The sequence below is a fragment of the Chelonoidis abingdonii genome, chromosome 4 (genome assembly GCF_003597395.2).
Source record: "Chelonoidis abingdonii isolate Lonesome George chromosome 4, CheloAbing_2.0, whole genome shotgun sequence".
NCBI lineage: Eukaryota > Metazoa > Chordata > Testudines > Testudinidae > Chelonoidis > Chelonoidis abingdonii.
In genome coordinates this window covers 46,257,439-46,282,758 of record NC_133772.1, presented here as the reverse complement: position 1 = coordinate 46,282,758, position 25,320 = coordinate 46,257,439, and the positions used below count along the sequence as shown (strand labels likewise).

Sequence of the window (25,320 nt, the reverse complement as noted above, 5' to 3'; positions counted from 1 at the left end):
AGATGGTTTAACAGACATATATCCAATACAAATGTGTGTATGCATGATCCAGGCAAGACTTGAAGCTGAGAAAACTTTAAATGTTGATTCTGCTGACTCTTGCAACATTTGCTATTGTAAACTCACAGCTGTAGGTATAAGCATGCACACTATTTCAATTGTATAAGAGTTGGAGATGGGCTTGGACCAGAAGCTCAGGTGTAATGAGGCAGATATTCAACTGGTGTAAATCAGCATAACTCAGTTGAGATCAGTGAGACCATGCCAGTTTACACAACTTGAAAATCCAGCCCAAATCTATCACACACTTGATTAAAACCCTTATTTGTCTGTTTTGTTTCTTGGTTCGTTTGTTTGATGTTCAGTTTTCTTGTTTATTTTACCACTGTAAATTTGTGGAGTTTATTTTAAAAATATATATTCAGTATGTTAGAAAATGTGGATTTGATAACAAACTCAAATGAGTCAATATATTGCAGTCTAAATCTTCACATTCGGGTTACTGTAAAAATCAAACTTGGGGATTCAAAGGATGCATCAGAATCCAAACTCCTAATGTAAGCTCTGTTTTCATCTGGTCCATTACAGGAACAGGATTGAGCTGGGGAAAAAAAAAAATCAAAACTGAGCCCATATCTGGGGAATTTGATTCAGGCCCTATCTTAAGTTCAAATGTTGTAAAAGTTATTAATACTTGCACCATGCATTCAGGAAAGGGAGAACTATTTTCAAAAGACTGTGAACTCTTGGGTCAGGGTTGGCAAGGCCTGATGATCCATTGCCTTGCACCTTCTGCAGCCATCCTCGGGAGTGCAATACAGCACTGTTGAACAGGAAGGGTAGCGCCCCACAGGGGCTTTACGCTGGGGTCAGTTTCCCCCACAAAGCAAGCAGAGCAGCTGGGGCTCATGCCAGTCGCTTTGCTCTGTTAAGGCCCAGCAGGCTCGCTTCTGCGTGCCTTGCAGCAACGCCTTATTCTTCGTGCATGCCAACGTGGTGCAGCGGTGACCGTCTTCCCGGACTAAGGCCGGTCTGGACAGGTCCCCGCGCTGCAGGCGAAGGAGGGAGCGGGAGGGTTTGCATTGGGGGCAGATAACCGCCGACGAGGCGTGTCAGGTACCGCTGTGGGTGTGCAACAAGGTGCGCCCCACCCATGGGCCAGCGGCCACTGCCGGGTCCTGCACGCCCGCTATATAGAGCCAGCGCAGCCGGCGCGGCCCGCGGCGCGCAGCTCTTTGTGTCGTAACAGGGGAACTTGGCCGCGCCAGAAGCCCTGCGAGGAGCGCCCGCCTCCTGCCGCCGCCATGGCCGAGCCCCGCCTGAAGAAGCGCCGGGGCAGCCTGCCCGTGTGCCCCGGCCACCAGCTCGCGGTTGGCAGCCGGGTGAGGCAGAACTTCCCGGCGGCGGTGGAGGAAGGCCTGTGCGGGGTCACCAGCGCCCTGCTGGAGCTCGGCTACCGCCTCCAGGCGCTGGTAAGGCGGCGGGCGCTCCCGCCCGCCCCGCCGCTGCTGCTTCCTGCCCGCCTCCCGCCGGGCTCCGCTTTCATGCCGCCTTCTGCTTCCCTCCCGCTCGGCCCTTCCCCTGGCGGGCCCCATCCGCCCTGACACCGCCGTCTCTGCTTCCTGCGGGCTCACCCCTTCCCCAGCAAAAGAGGGCCAGGTGCAGCCTCAGAAAGTCCCCCCTTCCCGTGAAGCGACCTCGTGAATCCAGATATTGTGGCTGCTTTCATTCACGTCCGGGGGGGGGGGGGGGGAGGGGGGGATTTGATAGCTGATTTTAACTACCTAAAAGGGGGAGGTTCCAAAGAGGCTGGATCTAGACTGTTCTCAGTGGTAGCAGATGACAGAACAAGTAGTAATGGTCTCAAGTTGCAGTGGGGGAGATTTAAGCTGGAATTAAGAAAAACTTTCACTAGGAAGGTGGTGAAGCACTGGAATGGGTTACCAAGGAGTTGGTGAAATCTCCTTCCTTAGGGGTTCTTAAGGTCAGGCTTGACAAAGCCTTGGCTGGGATGATTTAGTTGGTGTTGGTCCTGCTTTGGACTAGATGACCACCTGAAGTCCCTTCCAACCCTGATAGCCTATGTGTTCCAACACCTGTACAGCATCCTCAGGCACCAAGGTGATGGGTGCCTTAGAGCTATAGTTGGCAGTCCTTGTGTTGTGTTAAATTTATGAGAGTCCTCTTAAAACAGGGGTAGGCAAATTTTTTGGCCCAGGGGCCACATCTGACTGGGGAAATTGTATGCAGGGCTATGAATGGAGGGGGAGAGTGTGTAGGAAGGGGCTCAAGGCAAAGGTTTGGGCTGCAGGAGGGGTGAGGCAGGGGGCTCGAGGCAGGAGGTTAGGAGGCTCAGGGCAGGGGGTTGGGGTGTGGGGTCCAACCCAGCACTGCTTACCTCAAGTGGCTCCAGGGTGGCAGTGGGGCTAAGGCAGGTTATCTGCTTGCCCTGGCCCCGTGTCACTCCTGGAAGTGGCCAGCCTGTCCAGCAGTAGCTCCTGGGGGTGGCGTGGGGCAAGCGGCTCCACCATGTGCTGCCCTCACCTATGGGTATCATCCCAAAGCTCCCATTGGCCATAGTTCCCTGTTCCTAGACAATGGGAGTTGTGAGGGCGGTACCTGCAGGCAAGGGCAGCACAGGGTGCCCTCTTTTGCCACAGGGACGTGGTGCAGGGCCAGGGTTGGCAGGGAGCTTGCCTTAGCCCTGCTGTGCCAGAGCTGGCAATCCTGCTGGCCAAATTGAAAGCCCTGACAGGATGGATTCAGCCCGCAGACCATAGTTTGCCCTCCTGTGTCTTAAAGACACAAATTGGAAACCCACTTACCGTGAGATCAGTTATAATGAAACTCCACTGATAGGACCAGATCCTAAATTCCTCATTCCCATTATACCCCAGCAGTGAGATTGGTGCCTGAATGAAAACTGGAAGTATGGAGTTCAAGTTTTGGCGTGTGTAGTAGCATCAAAATCCCCCCAAAAACTTTCAGCACATCAGTGTTTAGGTTGTTTTTCCAGTTCGAATGAAGATTGGTTGAGGGTGGGAAAAGGAAAGACCACTATGGGCCAGAAGCATGCAATTTATAGGTTCTCACAGCAGTTTAACTTTGCACTTCAGTTTGCAGCAGCTGAGGATCTGTCTCGGTATTTTTTGTTACTAGAGTGAATGTTAAATATATATCTTGAATGTTCACAGTAGGCCAAAATCTGCTCTCTCCCTGTGGTTTCAGCTGAAAATTAACATTATTCCCAGAAGAACGAATCCATCACTAGAAGCAAAAGAATGATAAATTCTAAGCTTCTGTTAATTTAATCTTACTAGTTATTTGTCCTAATATTGACAACTGTTTGAGGGCTGATTGTAGGCTTCAGAGCAGTAGTTTGAATAGATCTTTTCTGTACTAAGGGATTTAAGAGAGAATGCTTAAATTTAAAAATACATGGAACTGCTCCACCACTGTTACTCCAATTTTACACTAGTGCAACTCCACTAAAATCACTAGAGATACTGACAAACCTGTAATAACATAGTAACAAATCAGTGCCATGTATATTCTGCAAAGCTCGTGTGGAAAACTGAGTGTATAACACCAGTTGACAAAAGGGGACAAGAATAAGGAATCCTAGCAGCTTTGGGATAAGTTGCTTGGAAGCACTGGAGGTTGTGTGTGGTGAAAACTGGTTGTGTTTGTGAATCAGTGAAAGATCAGTTTGTTCTCCTATGAACATCACTGATATTTGAAGTGAAGACCAGCAAGAGGTTAATCTTACATGGACTTAAAAAGACAAAACAAAACTGTTTATACTAATGCTTGGATTTCAGCAGACAAGTCTTTAGTTTTACTCTGGGTAACAAAAGCCCACAACAGACAGATCAAACAGTAACAACACATTAGGCTGAAATATCAAATATTAAAGAAATGTGCACTTCACAAAAAAGCTATTAATCAGTTGTTGGGGAACAAGGATGATCAGCACCCTACATCTCATGCCCCATGCTGCATTCCTTAGATAAAATGTCCATTGATTGACTTCAGGATCTGACCCTCAGTGTATCTGTGAGACCCTTTGATCAACTTTGGTGTAAAGCATCAATCCAATAAAAAGTATATCTGATAAACATCCACCTGTTAAGGCAGAGGGTTTTTTGTAGATTTATTACAATACTTGGCACTTATAGCTGGGGCTGGTTGAAAATTTTCTATCAAATTGGTAGCCGACAAGTCAGTTCTAATAAATTTGATAATATAGTTGACAATCTACACGAATACCACACGGATATTCAGATAAAATCTTAAATCGTATGATGAGAAAATGTAATGTTAATACTTTTCTATTCTCTTGAATTCTAGTGATTCAAGAGACTCTGTTATGCATTTGATTATTCTGTTTCTATTTGAAGTGGTATAGCACATTGCTACTGAGGAATGTAGGTTGACTTCTTATAAACTCTTTACAGTCCTTTAGTAGAGTGTTACAGGTTTGGTTGGTTCTTTTTTGGGGGGTGGACATGTTATATTGAATAAATTCTTGGCATGTTTTGGTAGATGGGTACTGTGGGTCAAATTTAATTACTTAGGCTTTGTGCACATTTGTAAATGAGAGGTTGGGGAACAGAAGAAGGTAGAAAACACTAAGAAATATGCATACCCCCAAACATACACCTTTCTATGCCACAATGCATAAGTAGGTCATAGGGCTGCAACAGTCCCTCAGCAGACTACTCCAATGAATAGTCTGCACTAGTGGCAACTCTACATATCCTATGTAGGCTGATAGAACCACTGGATCAATGTAGTTGTAGATCCTTTGTCTCCTTGTCTGACTGGCCCCCAATGCTACCCTTTCACCACTCTTCATATCAGCCTGTGCAGGGCCAATGCAGAATCCTCTTCCACAGTGCAGAGACCCTCATGTGCTTTCGTCTACTTTGCACCTTCTTGTTATGGAACTTAAATGGTGAAGAGATCTTGGGACTGGTTTTCCACACTCTGGGTGTATTCCACCCAATATGAATAAAACTGACAGTTGAGCATAGTTTAAATCAGTGGTCCCCAACCTTTTCGTCTAGTGGGTGCCAGACGAAAGACCATGGCAGCGATGGAGCACCCGCTGAATTTCTGCAGCATTTCGATGGCGCCGCTGCAGAAATTCAGTGGCATTTTGGCGGATGCTTCACTGCCAGCCAGGATGCGAGCGCATTTAGATGCTCCCGCGGGCGCCATGGCGCCCATGGGCACTGCATTGGGGACCCCTGGGTTTAAATCTTGGAGTGTCTCAAGTTACTGTACTTCTCTACAAAGCCATTAATTCAGAGGAGCAGAATTTTGCCTCTAATATATTTATAATAGATCTAAGTGGTACCCTTAAGGGGGGGGTGGTGTGTGTGTGTATGTATGTATGCATAGTATAGTTATGTATTACCAGTAATATTTCCCTTGGAAAATGACTAGTCAACATTGTCTATAAGGAAGTTGATCTAAATCTGTTGTAACTTTTTTTTCTCTTTCATATTTCCAGATTTACATATCTTAGTTAGTTTTTAGCCGAGTCCTGTCTCTTAAAGGGGCCAGTCCTATATTTGTAATGCACCCAGCATTTCCAGTTAAGTCAATGGGAATTTTGGGTATGCAAGGAATGCAGGATTGGGCCCTTAGCAGTTTCAATATACTTCTGTTTTTTTAAATAACCCTTTGTCTTTTGGAGTTGTTCTTCAAAATGGAAATTTGAGTAAGTTGATTTGGGTTTGGGGGGATGAGGGCATTCAGTATGAAGGATTAGGCAGAAGGGAAAGGAGAGATGAGAGGGGAGAAGTAAGGTGAAACATAAAAAGAGTGAGACTGGGCAGCTAAAGTGTAGATAGGAAAGGGGTGGAATGAAGGTGTATCAGCAACCAACAGCAATGCAGTAAAGGAGAGAAAAAAATCCAGAGTTACGGTTTCAGAATGTAGTGAACAATGATTTCAGGAGGGTGAGATGGTTCTTCCTGGCTGCTGCTATCTGTGGAGACCATAGATGACTGGTGCCTCCCCATACTGGGGGCACAATCTAAAGGGGAGGACATGTGACTTCCCTGCCCAGTGAACCCCCCCCCCCACTGCCCTCTGTGCCCTGCCCCACATTACCTGCAGGGAAGGGAAGGGTGAGGTCTGTCCTCCTCTACCTACCCCTCTCCCCCTACGTTTGGCTGCTCTCCCTGTCAGCTAGGTGGGGAATAGGACAGAGCCGCTTCTACCTGAGAGAGCCTGTTTGGGAGGCAGGGGCTACCCCTTGGAGCTTCTCCCCCTCCCACCCCTGGCAGGCCAGTCTAAGGGGGGCACTTTGCCTCTGGTGGAGAGGGAGAAGAAGCTGATGATTTTGGTGCCCTAAGTGGGTCCCTCTGGGTCTGCTAGTGGCGATGGTGAAAGGATCTGGATACTTTTCCCTACAGAGAAAGACAGTCATCAGTTTCTGATAGCTATTTAATTTTTTCCCCAAATCAAAAACCCATTTGAAGCTAGAAGTCATAGGAGATTATCACTCAAAGCAAACAGTATCACCAAAACAATAGTCTCATGTCTAATGTTCAGTGGACTCGGGTGTGTGTATGTATTCTTAAAAAGATGCAAACTACCTGATCTGGAGCAGGGCTGCCCAGAGGATTCAGGGGGCCTGCGGTCTTCGGCGGCAGGGGGCGCCCGCCGCAGAAGACCCGACACTTTGGCAGTGAGTCCCAGCGCAGAAGGACCCCCTGCGCCGGGTCTTCAGAGCACTTTGGTGGTGGGTCCCGGGGCGGAAGGACCCCCCTGCCGCCAAATTGCCGCTGAAGACCTGAAGCAGAAGCAGCTCTGGGGGCCCGTGCCCCGTGAGAGTTTTCCGGGGCCCCAGGAGAAGGTGAAGGGCCCTGCTCCAGGGGCCCCAAAAAACTCTCGTGGGGGCCTCTGCGGGGCCTGGGGCAAATTGCCCCACTTGCCCCCGCCTCTGGGTGGCCCTGATCTGGAGGAACATTTGACTAACTGGGGTAGAAGTTCTTAGAGGTGCCGCAGGCAGTTAGAAGCACAAGCACTATTGAAAATTCTTTTGTTCTTTAAATATTAGATCTGATAGACCTGTATTCTATTGGATATTAATTTCCCCCTTCTTTTCTCCAAACTCCAGGCTTTCATACTTCAACAGCAATTTTTGTTGTTTAAATATGTAGGGTGAAGTTTTTGATCAGTCTGATGTGGCTCTACCAAACTTTTCAAAGTTTTTCCGGCAGCAGGCTAAAGAAGAGAAGGAAGCTGCAGAGGCCATGCTGAAATACCTACAAGAGAGAGGAGGCCATTACTGTACCAGAATCATCCAGGTGTGCTGCAGACAAATCTGCTCTTCCATAATCAGCAAACTCATCTATACATCTGTTGTGCACATCTGTCACTCCCAAGCTTTGGGTGTATGCACTGTTAGCTTTCCAGATACTTTAATTCCCTAATCATATTCACTTGTTGTTCTTTAGGGACTTTTTTTTTTTATTAGACATGCAATCCTGACTCTAGGGTTTGCATTTTTCTAGCCAAAGATAAAATGAGGACACTCATTCATATTTTTCCCTAACATTTTGCTACCCTAGTCAGTCTGGTGTTTGTTGCTGTGGTAGAGGTAGCTATGCAGAACTTTTGCCCACAGACTCTGAAACTGAGAGCCGGATTCTGGCCTCAGCTCTCTGTGGTGCAAGTCCCTTGACCTTAGTAGAGTTACTTCAGTTTTACACTGGTATAATAGAACTTGTCCCAGAGATTAAGCCAAATTTTAATCTCCCTACACAAGTATAAATCATGAGTAACTTGAAATCAGTGAAACTGTGTGTAAACTCTTATAGAAGAATCAGGCTCCTCAGACTTCTGTATCAAAGTAGTGTCCAATAAACAGTTAAATGTGTAGTACGGCTGTCTGCCCTTCACAGCATTAAGTAACTGTAACACATTCAGTTTCCATATTGTAGAGAGAGGGTTGTTTTGTGTTTGGGTTTTTTGTTTTTTTTGGGGGGGGGGGGTGGTATTTTGTTTGGGGTTTTTTGAGAAGGAACCTCAGTTATAGCTGCAGCTATCTGAATCCTTGCTGTCTGAATTGAAACATGTTGTTGTTAGTAAGTATACTGGAAGTGGCAGAATCTGACCACTGACTCAAAAAGATTTAGTAAATGCACAGAAACAGAAGGAGCTGTTGCAAAACCCTAGCATCCTTCTGCAATGCATTTCTTGTTTTGAAGACCAGGGGTTTCAGGGAAATAGAATTGTTAGTCATTGCTATCTTGCTTTTTATGTTTCCAGAGACCAAACTGTGAACATGTATCCAATGTGGTGAAGGCCCTTGAAGTAGCATTGGTTCAATGGAAAACAATGACAGGATATTTTGAAGAGCTTTATGCCCTGAGCATTGAAAATGCAGATCCTCATAGTGCAAGTACTATTAAGAAACAATTTGTTGAACCCAAGATCCGGAAGATCAAGTTGGTGGGAGACCTCCTGACCAATGCTCACAGGCTTGTGTGTTCCCAAGATGGCAGAGGCAACCTTGGAGACTACCTTATGGAACGGTTACAGGAAGAGCTAAAAACAGGCATAGAGACAGATTCTAGGCACCACTGCATCCCCTGTACATCTCTTCAGCAATGTAGAGGGACTGCAAAGAGGTTGCAACAGCCCCCAAAAGAATTCCCCCAGAAGAGCAGTAGCATAGGGCCAATGCATGCAAACCAGTTCTGTTCTTCCTCACAGTCTCTGTGCAAGGATATGCCAGGGGCAAAACGGAGGCAAGAGAAGGAATAGTTGGAGCACTATGCCCATTCTCAGCCATGGAGAAACCTATAGGCAGCCACAGGGGAGGCTGATGTAAGTTGTCAGCCCCGGGGATGCTTTGACTCCAAATTGAGTCTCAAATTCAGGAGATGAAGTGATGGTTTAAAGTCCCATGACTCCACCCACCCACCCCCTTTACACTCTTCCTCCTGGGCTGTGCTTTCTGTGCTGTGCCTCCTCCAAAGTGCAGCACAGAATCTAATCTGTAATATACCACCTCATATCATAGGTATTAAAGCTGCTAGATATAGAGAATGTCAACATTAATTTAATCTTTCAGAGTCTCTTACCCATAAATAAGATTTCTTTATTTGGAAACTACCAGACCTCTAGGTTTCTTTCCTGTCTTAAATGGTTGATTGGATTATTTAGTGCAAAAGAGGTTTTTTAAGTATATAAGGCTTTTTAAAGAAAAAACCTTTTTAATACAGAGTAATTTCTGTGATGGAGAAACTATAGCTTTTTGTATTATTAAACAAATAAGATATTATACAGTGGTGCTGGAACTATTTTTATACTGGAGGGTGCTGAAGATGGAAACCATGTATTTGGGTTGTTACTATGAGTCAAGGGATGCGGCAGTACCCCTAGTTCCATATTATATCAATACAGATTGTACTATAATCATTTTTAAACATTTTTACTGTCTTGGTAAATATTACATGGATATTTTTTAAGAGACTTGTTCTTAAAATGAGGGGGACTTCCATGATATTCTTATAAATTTTGTAGCAATTATAATAGAGTAATTCAATAAAGTGCTTTCTATTCAAGTCATTTCTAGTTCTTCACTTCTCAAAGATGAAGGATATTAATGTTTTGTACACAGTTATGAGTGCTTATTTGTAGGAACATAGCATTCCACTGTTTCAGACTGTTGGGCTAGTTATCTGCTTTGCTTGCACTCAGAAAGGCTATTTGGTGGATAGCTCAACCCCCTCTGAATAAGTAGTGAACCAGTGTACATTCCTTCTACAGACTTCAGCCTTTTGTAAATACCAAAATGCTGGTACAGTAGTTAGTTGTGAATGCAACCAAACTACTCCTCTAATAACACATTGCAGTTTAAAAAAAACAAACACATTCAAATAGTTTGCGAACAGTTCTCACAATACCTCTCCACCATGCTATTTGAGTCGTTTACCTTTCCAGAATCTGGTGTAGGCTCACTCAGTTTTCATCGTGGAAGGCTAACTTAGTCCCCTAGCCTACTCCCAAAACTTCTCCCATTGTAGGCTAAGGGAAGTCGAACAAAACAAATAGTCCAAAATGAATCTAATATTTACAGTGCAGGGACTCTCATGTCATCCTTTACCACTGGACTTCTGCCACAGGTCTTTGGCAGCCATCAACAAGTAGCTTCTGCTCCCTCCAGGTTTCCCCCAGGCTCAATAACCCCAAACACTACCAAATGCTCAGTACTTTAACCAGCTCCTTGGCACTCTATTTATACTTTTTCCCAAGATTCTTCCAAAATACTTTAAGACCTTTGATTGGAGAGATCAAGTGTAAAACCTGTTCAGGAGGAATACCCCATAAAGAGTTGCCACCTCCCTAGTTTCTGCCTTACTGGGCAAAAGGAACTCTTAATAGCTCTACTTCCTTTCCCAGGATTCATTGCTGCCTAGCCTACAACTACAATAGTCTAGCTGCACAAGTTCCACAATGCCTTATTTGTAGGCTGACTCAGGAACAGGTTTAGAGCTGATCTTAGAATCCCTCTTAAAGGGCCAGATAACACTGCTATATATAGTTCTAAATTATTCCCATTCTGCAAATGGGACAACTAAGTTAAAGAAAAGTTAAATACCTTGATAAGGTCATATAGTAAGCCTGTGACATAGCCAGAAGTAGAACCAAGCAGCCTTATCTCCGTCTCTTGCTCTTAACAATTGTAATATGCCACCCTTCCCAATTTCTTATTCAAAATAAATATGGTTTATTACACATCTAATATTAAAAATATTTTACTTTGTTTAGTTGCTAGGAAAATACTTCAAAGAAAAAGAAAAGTCTATTTCTTTTTTGTACTCAAGAATCAATGTTAGAATAGCAAAGGGTTGAAACAAGAAAAGTTCCACAAGTTTCCTATTTTACCTCTCAGGAACAGCTGGGATATATAATTATGAATGTGTTAGGGTGGTCAATAGCTGATCTCATTGGGACATATCGCTTTTCAGCACTGGGGACAAAGTGAAAGAAAGAGGTAGTGGAGAGTCAGAATGATATTAAACCTAGTCAGTTTTCTGTTTAAAACACAAATTGATTTTGGGGGGGGCAATGGTATAATGTGACTAACAGGGCTCAGCTTTGACTCTACGCATATGGACTTTTTAGATATTACATTAAAAAGAATTAATTATTAATAAATAATCTAATTGAACTATTGTATGAATAGGAATTCAGGAATGGACCACAGTAAATAATTTTATGGACTATGAATGAAATAGAGGCCCCCAGTGAAGTCAATGTGAGCTTCGCCCTTGACTACAATGGAGCCAGGATTTCAAACCATGTTTATATCTGCAGCAGGGAAACTACTTGTAGGCCAGATTAGATTTAAAAAAAAAAAACAAATGTTTTATTTTATTATTACTCTATTGTGGGCTAAGATTCACCTCTTGCCTGTAGTTATAATCCTTGTTCCAGTGCTCACCGCAGGTTTAACCCTGAACACCTTGCCCACCCAGAACCTCCACTGAGGTCAATGAGAGTTGCAGATGTACACTGTGTGCATGACCAGGTCCACTATGGTGTGGGCACTACATCAGATGAATTAAATTAACAATTTACTTAGATAAAAAATGATTGTCCTTTTTGTGATTTATTTTTTTACATTCTTACAATTCTTCTGAAATGGGCACAGATACATTCAATATAACAGTCTCTCATAACATAAACTCAACAATTTCTTACTTGATTTTTATACCCAGAAGGAAAAGAACTAACCATTCCATGAAACTAGCAGAGTAAGTTCTGAGTTGAACTGGGGGTGTGTTCATTTCAAATATTGTTATTGCTTTATGTCATTAACAATGTTAGAGTTCGGAAAACATACACATATACTGTTGCACCCTTCCAAGCAGAAGCTGCTAAGTAGTTTTAAAACCCCATTTATAATGTAATTATTATTTTGCTTTATTTATTAAAACAACTAATCATCGATCATAGATTTGGGATGAAAGGTTATGAGAGTCCAGTTAATGCTAACTGCAAACACACATGTAAGTATCCCTACTCCTGTGGGTAACCTTATCCATGGGAAGTTAATTGCATACATAAGTCTTTGCAGGATCGACCCCTTTAAAACAGAAGCAGAAATTGTTCAAACACTTCTAAATCAGCAACAAAGAGAATTAACATCAGCTAAAATACTGGAAATGAGTGATATTCTAAACTGTGAGCAAAGCCTTCTAAACGTTATATGTGAATTCTGTAAAGGGAGGGTCCCGGCATTTGTTTGGTCCTGACATTTTTTTTTTCTAAAGGCCCAATTCTGTCACCCCTGCTCACTTCAACAGCCTCGTTACTCCAGAAGCTGAAATGTATGTGAGTGCATGCACAGCAAGGGAGTACTCAGGATGAGTGAGGACAGGTGTCAGATTCCATCTCTAAGGGCTTGTTTACACTAGCAATTTACAACGCTGCAACTTTCTGGCTCGGGCGTGAAAAAACACCCCTCATAGTGCAGCAAGTTTCAGCGCTGTAAAGCGCCAGTGTAGACAGTGCACCAGTGCTAGCAGCTATGCCTCTTGTTGAGGTGCATTTTTTTGTGCTGTGACCACACAAGACACATTAAAGCATTTTACAAACAGATGCTCTTACATGAAGGGGTAACTCACAGTGCAAATCAAAATGCCATAGTAGGCCATATCAGACCTGCTATTGCTTTGCTGCACTGAGGCTACAAATAGTTGTGAACTCAGTTCTCCTAAGGGGCTTTGTTACTAATGCATTAATCCATTGTTTTTTTAGAGGAATCAACTTGTCTCCAAAATACATGACTGCAATTAACCAGTGTTAGGTCATGTCTCCTAAACCAACATGGGGCCTCAAGTGTTGCTCCAGCAGCCACCCACCGCCACACACAGTTATTTTCTGTAAGGTCAGAACGTAGCCCCAAACTGGCCAGGCTTGCAATAGCTCTGTTTGGGCTTGGCACACCTCCTCCTGCCTCAACATAGATGTCTTTTACTGCTACCAGGCTCCAGCAGGGTTGGGGCACCACAAGTCCCACCAACCCAGTGAAACTAGTGTAACAGCCAGGTAAGGCTGCTTGTGTAACCCACACACCTCCTGGGTGTGGTGTTCTGGCCCATCTAGCGGCAGGGAGACCACTTAAAGAGAGAGCTAACAATGAGTGTGCTCCACAGCCCTAGCTAACAGGGATTTGGCTTTTAGCTCAGGCGGTAGAGGCCAGACACTAAGTTCCAGGGGTCCCAGGTTCAATCCAGTCCCCATGCTCACCTAAAAAGTTGCCCCAGGTGCTCCTTGCAGCACAGGGATTTCCTCTGCAGGTGGCACCATTACAAGAAGAACCTTCGAAGTAATATTTCAGGAGCCGCATTTAAAGAGACAGCTTGAGCCTGAGGCGGGCAGAGACCAACGGGGTTTTTGTGAAGCTCTGTCAGCTGCGTGAACTACGCAGTTTTAGAGAGTGAGGGGGCGTCCCCTAGCGGGCGAGTTGCGCAACATGTGCGGGGAGGCGTTTAACTTTCCTGATTCTGCGCATTTAGAAGATTAAAATTACCCCCCCCATATTAGACGGGTGGGACTTGGTGTAAGTGTCTAGCCAAACCCCCCGCGGGCTTCTAGCGGCGCCGCGCTGGGCGGGGCTGGACCGGCTAAGCTTGCACGGCCACGCGCAGCCACCTATGGAATAGCGAAAAGCTGCTGGGCAAGGCTTTATCGCCCCCTACTGGCCCCGTGCTTGTGTAACCTTCGCTAGCTGTATTCGCCCCCCCCCTTCCCATTTCTCCTGCCTTCCTCTCTTCCCCCAGCCCCCATCTAGCCCGTTCCCCAGCCCCGGCTACCGAGACCTGTAGCAGTCCCCAGGAGGCGGCGTCCAGACGGCTTCCGTGGGCCTTGGGTGGCGTGTTCTTTACTCAGGACTCGTGAGGGGCTCGTTGCACGGGCCCGCTGCTATCTCTCGCTCTGCGTCCCACCATGCCCCAGCCCCAAGCGCTCTAACGAGGGCTGCCAGGAGCTCCCTCCCGTGCGTGATGCCCTTTGAACGCACCGCTAGGCCACTCTCTCCTTTCCCCCACCCAACATGACCTCCCTCGTCTAGATTTACAGCTGATTTCTCCGTCGTGTTAGAAAGACCCACACCCCGCCCAGGTCCGCCCAGCCACCACACGTTATCAGCCTGGAAAAGATTTGGAAGAGAAGAGCACAAATCCGGGCAGGCTGATCAAACACTATTTCTGTGCGCGAGACAGCCCAAAAGTCAACGAGGGCTGGAATAAACCCACTGGGAGGACGGGAAGGGGAGAAATGGCTGGGTGGCCTCCTCCTCTTTCTGCAAAGCAAGTCCACAGCAGAGACTTGCAGCGATACGTGATTACAAGCTGCTTCTTTCATTTTAGACTCAGCATTACCACAAACCCCACGAAATACCTTTTCCTGTCAACCGAAAGGCTGACGCGTGACGTGAAGGTTGACTATATTTCTAGATAATCTAAGGCAATGATTGCGTTTCAGGAGCCATTCTCTATACACTCTTGACACAGACTCCCCACATCCACTTTAAAACTCATTTCCTTTATTTAAAGGTACCACCTCTCCAGTTTTCTGTTACACACGCTTCCCCCCCACCTTTTCTTCTTAGTCCCTATTCTCACAGTTTGGCATATAGTAAAAAGCAAACCAGAGATAGTAAAAAACAAACAAATCAATTGCATCTTCATCGGGAAGCCGGCGATCAATGTCAGTGTCCCCTCCTTTCTAAATGGGGAGTTGGCAACTGGGCATATACCAGGCGGCTCGCATAGTGTTCAGGAAAGGGCTGGAAGCTCTCCAGCTTGATTTCGAATTATTTTAGGGGATTCTTTTACAAATCAAACTCAAGAATACTATTATCTGGCCAGAGACATGGCATTACTGTTACAACAGAGTCACGTCTATTCAAAGTGATGTGAAGTCTACGTGGAAAGTTTTCGAACCATTCAATGTTTTCTCCTATCAGACCACAAACTGATTTAGTCAATCAAAGAAAATGATTTAGAGGGGAAAATACAGTAGTCCTTTTCGCCTTCAGACTGCTTCCCGGACTCCTTGAAAATCAACTGAACCCTATTCCTAGTTACAAAAGTTACACAGCATTATTTTTTTTTCACTTTTGCAAATCATTGTATGAGAAAATATTAGGTTCCTAGGAGAGAAACTAAAAGCAGGAGAGAGGGGGAAAAAACATAAAATTCATCTGTGTGATCCTAAAAACAGCATCCAGTTCACTCGCATTTGCTGAAAAGACAAAATACAATAGGAAGGAAAAAAATCAACCTGCAATGCGAAGCTATATTTTCGTCTGAACGAAAAAGTTGCGATTCCTATGTTTACAAGAAGGGCCAATGCTCCCTTACAAGCGATACCACTCAATATATCAAGCACCGTGAAGATACATTTTAAAGCTACCATTAAAGGAATGTATATTCATTTCTTTGTGAATCATTTGGTTCTATCGTTTTATTTTAGTGTTTCTTAATCGCTGAACAGAAGAGAACTTTTGCAAAGTGCAATAAAAGAAAAGAAATATTTATTTTAGCTAGCTAGCTCTCTCTCATCTGCAGTAGCCAATAGTTCAGTTTAACAGCAGAAATCTTTTGCACGTAGCAAAAGACTCAGTAGGAGTAGCACAGATCACAACTTGAATATAGTTGTTTTTATTTTCTTTGCAATATTATTAATCAGGAAGCCTTTACATAAAAATAATATCCCAAAATATTTTCAGAAATACAAAAGCCTAAAATACCATTTGAACAAGGGGGAGAACAGGAGCGCTCATGCAGAAAAGAGTTAAAATAAAGATGATCCCACTGTGACGCTTATTTTCTGGCTGCAGTTTGACATTTGCAAAAAGTTTCCTACAACTTTTGCCTGACAAGGGCTCCAGCTGCCCTCCAATCAGACGCGACCCCTTCCCTGCCCACCCCCTCCAAGACCCCAGCCGCTGCCTCCTTGGGGCTAAGGGATTGGCCGGCAGGTGAAAGGGAGCTCGTCCTGCAGGAATCCCCACCCGCCCTCAAGCAAGGCTTTGGGATAAATAGAGTCACAAATTGTGCTATCTGGATGGGCATCAGGGGAGGTTATTTCATTGTCATGCCAAGGCAGCTCTGAACTGGGGAAGAGAGACAATCACCAGCCAAAGCTAAAGAACTATTTTGTCTAAGCCTAGGAAAGTGTCTCTCTCCCAATTAATTGGAGACAGTGGTGTGAGAGCGACTCAATTAAAAGTCTGGGGGGAAAGTTAAACTAGATTAATCTGGTGTCTGGAAAATAAACTCCCCAGTTAAAGCATTTTTGCTTTGCACTGATCGGCTGGGCTCCCGCTGCTTCTGCCCCTGCTTTTATTCCTGCCCACCCCACCCTTTGCTGCCCCCATGGACTTGCTAGGCCCCATGGAGATAACGGATGGCTCCCTCTGCTCCTTCTCGGTGGCCGATGACTTTTACGATGACCCCTGCTTCAACACCTCGGACATGCACTTCTTCGAGGACCTGGACCCGCGGCTGGTGCACGTGGGTGGTTTGCTGAAGCCGGAGGAGCACCCCCACCACCACGCGCACCACCACGAGGACGAGCACATCAGGGCGCCCAGCGGCCACCACCAGGCCGGCCGCTGCCTACTGTGGGCTTGCAAAGCCTGCAAGCGGAAGACCACCAACGCCGACCGGCGGAAGGCGGCCACCATGCGGGAGCGGCGGCGGCTCAGCAAGGTGAACGAGGCGTTCGAGACGCTCAAGCGCTGCACCTCCACCAACCCCAACCAGCGCCTGCCCAAGGTGGAGATCCTGCGCAACGCCATCCGCTACATCGAGAGCCTGCAGGCGCTGCTGCGGGAGCAGGAGGACAGCTACTACCCGGGGCTGGAGCACTACAGCGGCGAGTCGGACGCCTCCAGCCCCCGCTCCAACTGCTCCGACGGCATGGTGAGTGCGGGGCGGCTTCCGGGGTCTTCGGCCCATGAGATGGGAAATGAGGCCCCCCTCCTGTACCCTGATTCTCGGGAGGAAGGAGGGGAGCCCCGCTACCCCCCATCATGATCCCTGGGAAAGACACTGGAAGTCCCAGCGTGTTCCCGGACCCTGGGATGGGAGATGTGGTCCCCATTTCTACCCTGATCGGGGAGTGGGCTCCTATGTATCCTGGCCCCTGGCTGTGAAGGGAGATGGGGTCCCTTACATACCCTGATCGGGGAGCCCGTCTTTGAAACCCCCCTGAGTGTAAGGAGGGGAGTGGCTGATCCCTAGGAAAGGTAGGGATCCCCATTCCTATGTGCCTGCTGCCCTTATCTCTGAATCCTTCAAAGACAGAGCTGGGGTAGAGTAGCTAGGGGATCCTGGCTATATCCCCCTGAAATAAACGTGGGAGTCATAGGAGGGCTGGTGAGAGATACACTTAGTTTTCTTCCCTCAGTCACAGGGGGTGCTATCACACTTTGATTTCAGTGAGGAGAGCTGGGGCCCACACTCCTTAGGAAGGGTTTCCCTCTGCGACCAAAGTGCAGCTGCAGATAGGGAAACTCACGTTCCAGCTCACCTGTAGTGCAGCTCTGGAGAAGTCTTGCTTGGGTTCCACAGTCTCTGATCCTTATAAGGGGAACCTGAGGGGAGGGGAGCTCCTGATCCTGGAGTAGAGAAGCAAGGGGAATCTCTTCACCTCATTGTGCAGCTAGGGCTGCAGTCTCGATGTCCCTGGCCCCAACTCCTCAAACACAGAGTACCTCTGAGATGGGAATCACAATAAAGGTTTAAGAGCCACTGGGACAGAGGGCTGTTCCCTGAAGGGGGGATGGTCATTACTGGAGCTGAATGTTTGGGAGGATAATAGAGTTAGCAGAGCTGAGGGAAGCTTTATGTGACTAACCCCTCCTCAAAATACAGCATTCTCTTTTCTTTTGGTGGTAGAATACCTGCTATTGAGTGTGAAAGTATCAAAGTATAAACCATATCTGGTAGGCTGTTTTTCTATATGAAATGGTAATAGAAAGAGCACTAAGAAGAAAGACTACTGATGGGGGAAACACTTTTAAAATATTATGGCAATTAAGTGCTTTCCCCACCAACTCCATTAACAAATCAAGGACCGAATGTTCTGTACTGTAATTCAAAGAGTCAGCATAATCACTGATTACAATGTTATGAATTTATCTTTGTGTGTACAAAGAAATTTTTCTTTGTGTGTGGCAAAAAATCCTTGGAATAATTCAGTAATATAAAATATTCTGGATTTAATATCTTCCCTAGAAGGTTTTTTCCCCTCATTCTGGGAAGCTAAAAATTTACCCTATTTCAGCAAGGACTGAGGCTATGGTGCAGATCAGATATTGGAATATGAAATTAAGTGGTTATTGAAGACTGTGAAAATTCTATTTCTGAGCTGGTGATATGCATCCATTCTTTTGGTTTCCAGATGGAGTACAGTGGGCCCTCTTGCAGCTCTCGCAGGAGGAATAGCTATGACAGCAACTACTACACAGAATCGCCAAATGGTGAGTATTTGCCTTAATGCCAAAGACAAGAGTGTGGAGGTGGAGACAGTCAGCAGAGCAAACTTCCCCTGCCCCTTCTGTCACCACTTGTGCTCAGCCAGCAAGCTGTGGACACTGATACAGGACATCCCCCTTCCCCAATTGTTTCCATGATTCTGTTTGCAAATGTGGGGACATCTTGTACGTGCATTTCATGGAACAATTATATTCCTTACATTGTGCTTTGGCATGCATGTTCATCTCTGGAAACAGGTTTCAGATTTTAAACTACTTTGCAACAGAAACTGACCCACCCAAAACCTTGGATCCAAACTTTGGAGAAGTTCTCAGCTGAATCCAAAGCAACTAACCCCCTTTCTGTATCGAACCAAAACCCTGGCTCCAAATTCCCTCAGACTGGTAGTAGTTCACATCCAAACTTTAATGCTTGGGCCCTTCGCTACTTTGCACGTTCTAATATTGTCTCTGATTTTGACTAATTGGCATCTTTCAATACTATTTATTTCATATACATTTCCACTGAACCTTTCTGTGCTCAGAGCCATGCAAGGCTGGTTGTTTTTTGGGTCCTCTGGAAGAACTACTTCCCCAATTTCTCATTGGGTTTATTGATCTCCTTTCCCCTCTATCCTTAGATCCAAAACATGGGAAGAGTTCAGTTGTCTCCAGCCTGGACTGTCTATCAAGCATTGTGGAGAGGATTTCCACAGATAATTCCACCTGCCCAGTGCTGCCTACAGTGGAAGGTGGAGCTGAGGGCAACCCCTGCTCACCCCAAGAAGGAGCTACCCTGAGTGAGAGTGGAGCCCAAATTCCCTCACCTACCAACTGCACCCAGATTCCCCATGACACCAGCAATCCCATCTACCAAGTGTTATAAAGGCAAGTCCAGCTGCACTGTTGTTCAAACACAAACTGCTATATGCTGCAAGCTCAAAGACCTGTCTTGAAAAGACTATTTCTTTTTCCAGTTCTAAAATATCTTTGAAAATTCCTTCCAATATATAATTTTTCAAGCCTATATTACTTCAAAATACACTTATTTATTGGTTGTTGAACTAAAGCTATTTAACATGTCTAGAGGTAAAATTGCATAGCACGACATGGCCGATGTTTCTAATCTGTGCTTTGGGGAATGGGAACCTGGCTCTTGAGTTCTGGTAACACTTTTGAAAAGAAGAAAACTAGATGAATCTCAGGAGTAATGTCATGAGACTTCCTTACTGTTACCCCCAATCCTGCCCAAAATAAGGTTGTGGACCATTTTTTATAATACTTTTTTCTATAATTGTAAATAAGAGTTGCTTTGCAAAAAAAAAAAATCCAAACAAAAATACAAAAAAAAAAAAAGGAATTAAATATTTAATGTTGCTTGGTTTGTCGTGCCAAACTTTAACTTTATATATTTATACAATGTGGTTGCCAAGAATGTTTTCAACAATATTCTAAATAAAGATCCTTATTTATAAAATCGGTGGTGTTACCCTGACTTTCCTTAGGGCTTCTAGAATTACTACCACATTTAGGAGTGGTGCTCCGAGTGCTGCGCTTGGCAGGAGGAAGATTCAGGCTGTGATACAGCACAGCAATCCAGCTGTGTCCCACGGAGTCCAGTTATTGTGCTAAAGTGCTTTGCTGAAGTGGGGTCCATTTTTCTGGTATCCTTCTGAGGTGCTTTCTTACCTATTTCTGTTTTAATAATCTGAGATTATTATGAAATCAATATAGAGCCAGACATACTTGGCACTTCACAAGCTTAAAGACTCGTTCTCTGCCCCAAGGAGTTTACAGTATAATGGTTCAATCTCATAAGGCACTGTATAAGAACTAAGTATTATCATGAGAATCCTCAATTCCCCTTGCACTTAATGGGGAGTCAAGGTCATTCAGCACCCTGCTGAAGGTGCTCAGCATCATGCAGGATCAGGAACCAAATTAGCAAATGACTGTTTAGATAAGAAATTATGTTCTAACTCTAAACTGACATTCGATATTTGAATATTCCTGGACACCAGAAAATAAATGGAGCTCCGTTAGAGCTATGGAGTTCAGGTCCCTGCCTAGGTTCAGATCTGCACCTCAGCTTTCCCTAAGGTCAGAGATGTTCATACTTGAGGGTCCAGCTTTCGCGCAATTAGAGAAAAGCCTAAGAAGTTAAGTTTGGATTTGAGCTTTCCCTGTCTTTGGAGGTGCTACAGTCCAGGGATCTAGTCTGGTTTGGAGCACTCTCTAAAAATAATCAGCGAACTAAATATCCTTCAACATATGTAATCTTGTGATCTTGCCATGAAATTTGTATGCCCTGAATACAGATTTACATCAATAAATTACCCTTAGTCCATACATGAATGTTTATGCGAGAATAACTGACAGCTCTGACACAATGAAACTACACATTCTTTTCACATCACTGTGATTTATGTATTTATTTAAACATTAAAAAAATAAACCTTAAGAAAATTCCATAAGCAATGACTGATGTTCCAAATAGTTCGGTAATGGTGCAGCCATACATTCTCTGAGAATTGCATAAAGGTGAAGTGTGCAGACCTTATCTCTTCTACAGGAATGTGGGGAACAGCCATTGCCACTGAACTGCCTCCCACTTCCTGCCCCGCTAACCCCCACTGAAGGGCTGTCTGTAGGGATCACATCTCACATGGGGAAGTAGGTAGCCCCATGTTGGATGGAGCGCTGCATCACCCCACCGCCCACCCCCTCCAGCCCTGCGGAGCCTACCCAGAAGAGGTATGTTAGGAACTGCCCCACACCTAAAGTGGGTCTCACTCTTTAAGGACTCCTGGGGACAGCAGCACCAGGGGAAATTCCTGGAAGCATGGCTTAGACAGTGTTGACATTAAACCAGGGAGGAGGCACACAGCCTCTGCATGGATTGCCCTAGCCTCCCACTGATCTTAGGTGATTCTCAGGCCTTATGGCCTGGTTCCATAACCCAACGATCAGAAAGCAACTTTGGGAGAGGATCCTCAGGAAGTTTTCCTCCACACTGGTGCCTCCCATTGGCTTTACGGTCGGGAAAGGGTGATCCAGCTCGCAGAAGTTAATACTGCCCCTCTATCTAATAAGTTTTTCCTTTAAAAATAAATGGACCTCAGACTGCTCTCATTTACATCGATATAAACCATTTAAGCAGCAGAATGGCACCAGTGTAAGTTTGATCAGAATCAAGCCCTAATTTATAAAGAGCAAATACATTGGTTTAAGGACTGATCCAATGCCCATTGAAGTCAATGATCAGACATTGCCTTCACTGGACTATGAATCATGCCCATAGTGAAAAAGATGCCTTGCATGATGGTATAGTCTCGTCTCTTCCCACACTCCCAAGCTGGTAAAAGTATCATGGATGTAATTTTATGCTCTTGTACATTGAGGCCAGTGGATGTTTTGCCTTCTCAGGAAATACAAGACTGCATAAATTATTGTTATAAAGTTTGGGCCTGATTCACCACTGTGTTGTCCAGCTTCCACCAGGGTCCATTCACCACAACAGTTACCCTGATGGAAAGCTGGAGCAGCACAGTGGTGAAGCAGGTCATTTGTGTTGGACAGTGTGCACACAGTTCTGTTTAGTCTTGTATATTACATTTCACTTATTTATTTTAGTGACCCAAGTTTCCACGTACTGACGTTAATGTTACAACAGAGAACAAGCACTTAACACGTCCCAAAATAGACAGACGGATAAAAAAGAAAAATTATTCACATCTTTACTATGCAAGGCCCCATCTTTTGCTCCACTGACGTCAATAGGGAAAGGCCAGTCGACTTAATGGGAGCTGGGATGAGGTCAATAGGGAACTGACGCATGTAAATATACATGCTAAGGTTAATTTTATGTTCAATTTTAAATTTAAATAAAGACTATTGAAGACAGTGTAATTTCTCCCTCTCCATTTTGAACAGTAATACACTTAAATAAAATGCTCATGGGTCCAATAGCGCTCCGTGTTACATTGGGTCACCAGTGTAATTGAGTGAAATAGGCTTTATCAGAGGTTTCAGATCTGGATTTCAAACACCTCAAAGTCACGGCTGTTTAAGTCTCAGGGTTTAGTTAGCCCATGAGAGAGGGGACATAAGCAAAAGTGAAACAGATTAAACAAGTGGTCCAACATTTTCAAACGTGAATGCCTAAGTTTAGGCTCCTAAAGCTACCTCTCAGGGCTGCATCTTGTAAGATACAGAGCACTTGAACCAGTGAACCACTTAAGCACATGCTTAAACACATGATTAGTTCCACTGAAGTCAATGGGATTATTCACATGCGTAAAGTTAAAAATGAACTCAACTGTTTCACTCAATCAGGTTAGCATGTTCAGCATCTTGCAGGATTGAGCCCCCTACAGAAAAATCACCTGATTTTCAAAGGTGTTGAACACTTGTAGCTCCCATTGACTTCCATGGGATTTGTGGGAAGCAGGCCAAACTATTATCTGAAATGCTTGCATATAGATTTAAGAGGCTATCTTCAGGCATGGATTTTAGAAAGCACCAACATTTCTCATGGAATTTAACTCCTCCAAGGAAACTCACATACATATGAAAAATTAAAGGAAGCCTGTGGTCTATGGCTGTTCAGTGGACTAAGGATATGTAAAGATAAATATGTGAACCAGGAACATTTCATTTTCTTGAATCAGGGTTGACGGCATAGCCCAAGAGCGTTATATTGAAGCCAAATGTGATATGACAGTTTATTTTATTCAGATTGCTGTTATGGGTAAAGTACAATACAACTAATTTATATTTTATTTATTTATATTTATTAAGATCCCACCCAGTGTTTTGGACATTGAAGTAGTTCTGATGTGATGATATTTACAATGTAAACAAATACCTGAAAAAGAAGTGTTGAATTTTTTTCATTCAGTTTAGAAAATGAAAACAGATCACAAAAACTGTTGATTTTTTCAAAATTTTTGATTTCATACACAAAATTTCATGACTTGTTTTTTAAATCAAAATGGTTATAGAAAATTTTCACGTACTAAAAATATTATTTTACATAAAAATGTAAATAAATTAAAATGCAAAAAATTAAAAAGAAAAATGGGTCAATTTCATACTGTGAAATGTTAACGTCCAAATTTTGTATTCAATCAGCTCTAATCAGAAACATTAAAGAACACAAAACTATCAACTTAGAATCTGTTTTATAACAGATGCTCCTTTTGGAAAATGGCTTATCATTTGAAATAAATTATTAAGGCCACTATAGATATAAAAATATATGAATAGTGACATTCATCCGACGAAGTGAGTATTCACCCACAAAAGCTCATGCTCCAAACCGTCTGTTAGTCTATAAGGTGCCACAGGATTCTTTTCTGCTCTTACAGATCCAGACTAACATGGCTACCCCTCTGATGTATGAATAGTGTGTGGTTACTCCTAAAAATAGAAAATAAGAAATATATTAAGCTGGACCCAGGCTAGTTCAACTTGTAGAGCATTTTCATTTTAAATGACACCTTTGGAAATAATATATCTTGCTCCTGGGAGATATGTAAAGCTCTGAACATTTTGCAGAAAAAAACTAAGGGGCAAATACTGCTCACTTTACTCAGTGAAGTTGTACTACAGTCATCAATATGACTACACATATGAGTACATGGAGAAATATTAAGTTGTAAACTAATCAAATATGTGTTATTGGGTACAATTTGGACATTAATAATAGGAGAAATAATATAATGTGTATCTGCTTTGCTCTATACATCATTATTAACTTGGTCCTGCTCACTTGGACAGCAATGACAAACCTCTTAACTTCAGCGGAAGCACAATCAGTAATTTCCTATAGATCACATTTGTGATGGTGATGTCCATAGGATAAATTGCAGAGGCATGTAATAAACTGCCTTTATCATGGCCCTTTCCCTATTTCACCTGCACTCTCTTCACTAATCCATCTTTACCATGACTGCCTCTAATCCAAATCCCTCTGCAACTTCAAACAAGCTGCTGTTTTTGAAAAATCAACATGCCTGAAAAAAAAAATGCAGGAAACAGAAATAGCTCCAATCAAAATGTTTATCACAATCTAAAACATTTCTGAACTACTTTTTCTGAAACATATGTGACATCTACAGAACCCATGTTGGTGTGGGTGATAGAAAGGTCTTTTGGAATAACCTCTCAAGGCTTTGCTAGTTATAAGTAAAGCAGCCTTCCCAAACTCATGACATGGTCATTTATAGAGCACCATCTTATATTCCATAAATATGTGTATGTATGTGTAAGTGTGTGTGTGTGTGTGTGTGTGTTTCTTACACTTACACACACATACATCACAGCGACAGTCTTGTGATAAATCACATTTATGTCATATATTTGCCTACTGCACCTGGACTCTTCTCACTAATGCTTCACAGCCAGAACTAATTTATTTCTAATCTTTCAAATCTACTAGTTGCTTTTCAGCAATCACCATATTATTTACAACAGAGAGAGGAACTGTCTCAAAAACATTACTTTCTTTCCCCCTAAGTGTGAATTGTGTTCCTTCCTCAAAATATTTGGTGCAGGACCTGGCATGGGCTGGAAGGGGACAGGAGTGTGTTTCTAAGCACCCTTTCGCCTCCCCTGATATTAGGGCTAACCAGAGACTGAATGGGACCCAAGTGTAACAAAGCAGCTCTACATTATGCCACCTGAGGCAGTCTCTTCTCACCCCCAGTCTACCCAGCAATGACGCCTATGCTGAGTGAGAGGCCTCTATGCCAGTTTTATGCTACCTGGAGATTTACTTATTAGAGTGGCTCCTT

At 44.1% G+C, this 25,320-nt stretch overlaps 2 protein-coding genes across 2 annotated transcripts; both read left to right on the top strand.

Moving 5' to 3' along the window:
- Nucleotides 1-1,296: 1,296 nt before the first annotated feature.
- On the top strand, nt 1,297-9,590 carry LOC116838883 (ferritin light chain-like). The gene is made up of 3 exons (XM_032804439.2): nt 1,297-1,472; nt 7,179-7,325; nt 8,290-9,590. Exons 1-3 carry the CDS (start codon nt 1,305-1,307, stop codon nt 8,785-8,787), a joined length of 813 nt encoding a protein of 270 aa, XP_032660330.1. The 5' UTR covers nt 1,297-1,304; the 3' UTR covers nt 8,788-9,590.
- Nucleotides 9,591-16,099: 6,509 nt separating this feature from the next.
- On the top strand, nt 16,100-19,980 carry MYOD1 (myogenic differentiation 1). The gene is made up of 3 exons (XM_032804463.2): nt 16,100-16,967; nt 18,451-18,529; nt 19,165-19,980. The coding sequence occupies exons 1-3, from the start codon at nt 16,419-16,421 to the stop codon at nt 19,407-19,409; spliced, it is 873 nt and encodes a 290-aa protein (XP_032660354.1). The 5' UTR covers nt 16,100-16,418; the 3' UTR covers nt 19,410-19,980.
- The last annotated feature ends 5,340 nt before the right edge of the window (nt 19,981-25,320 follow it).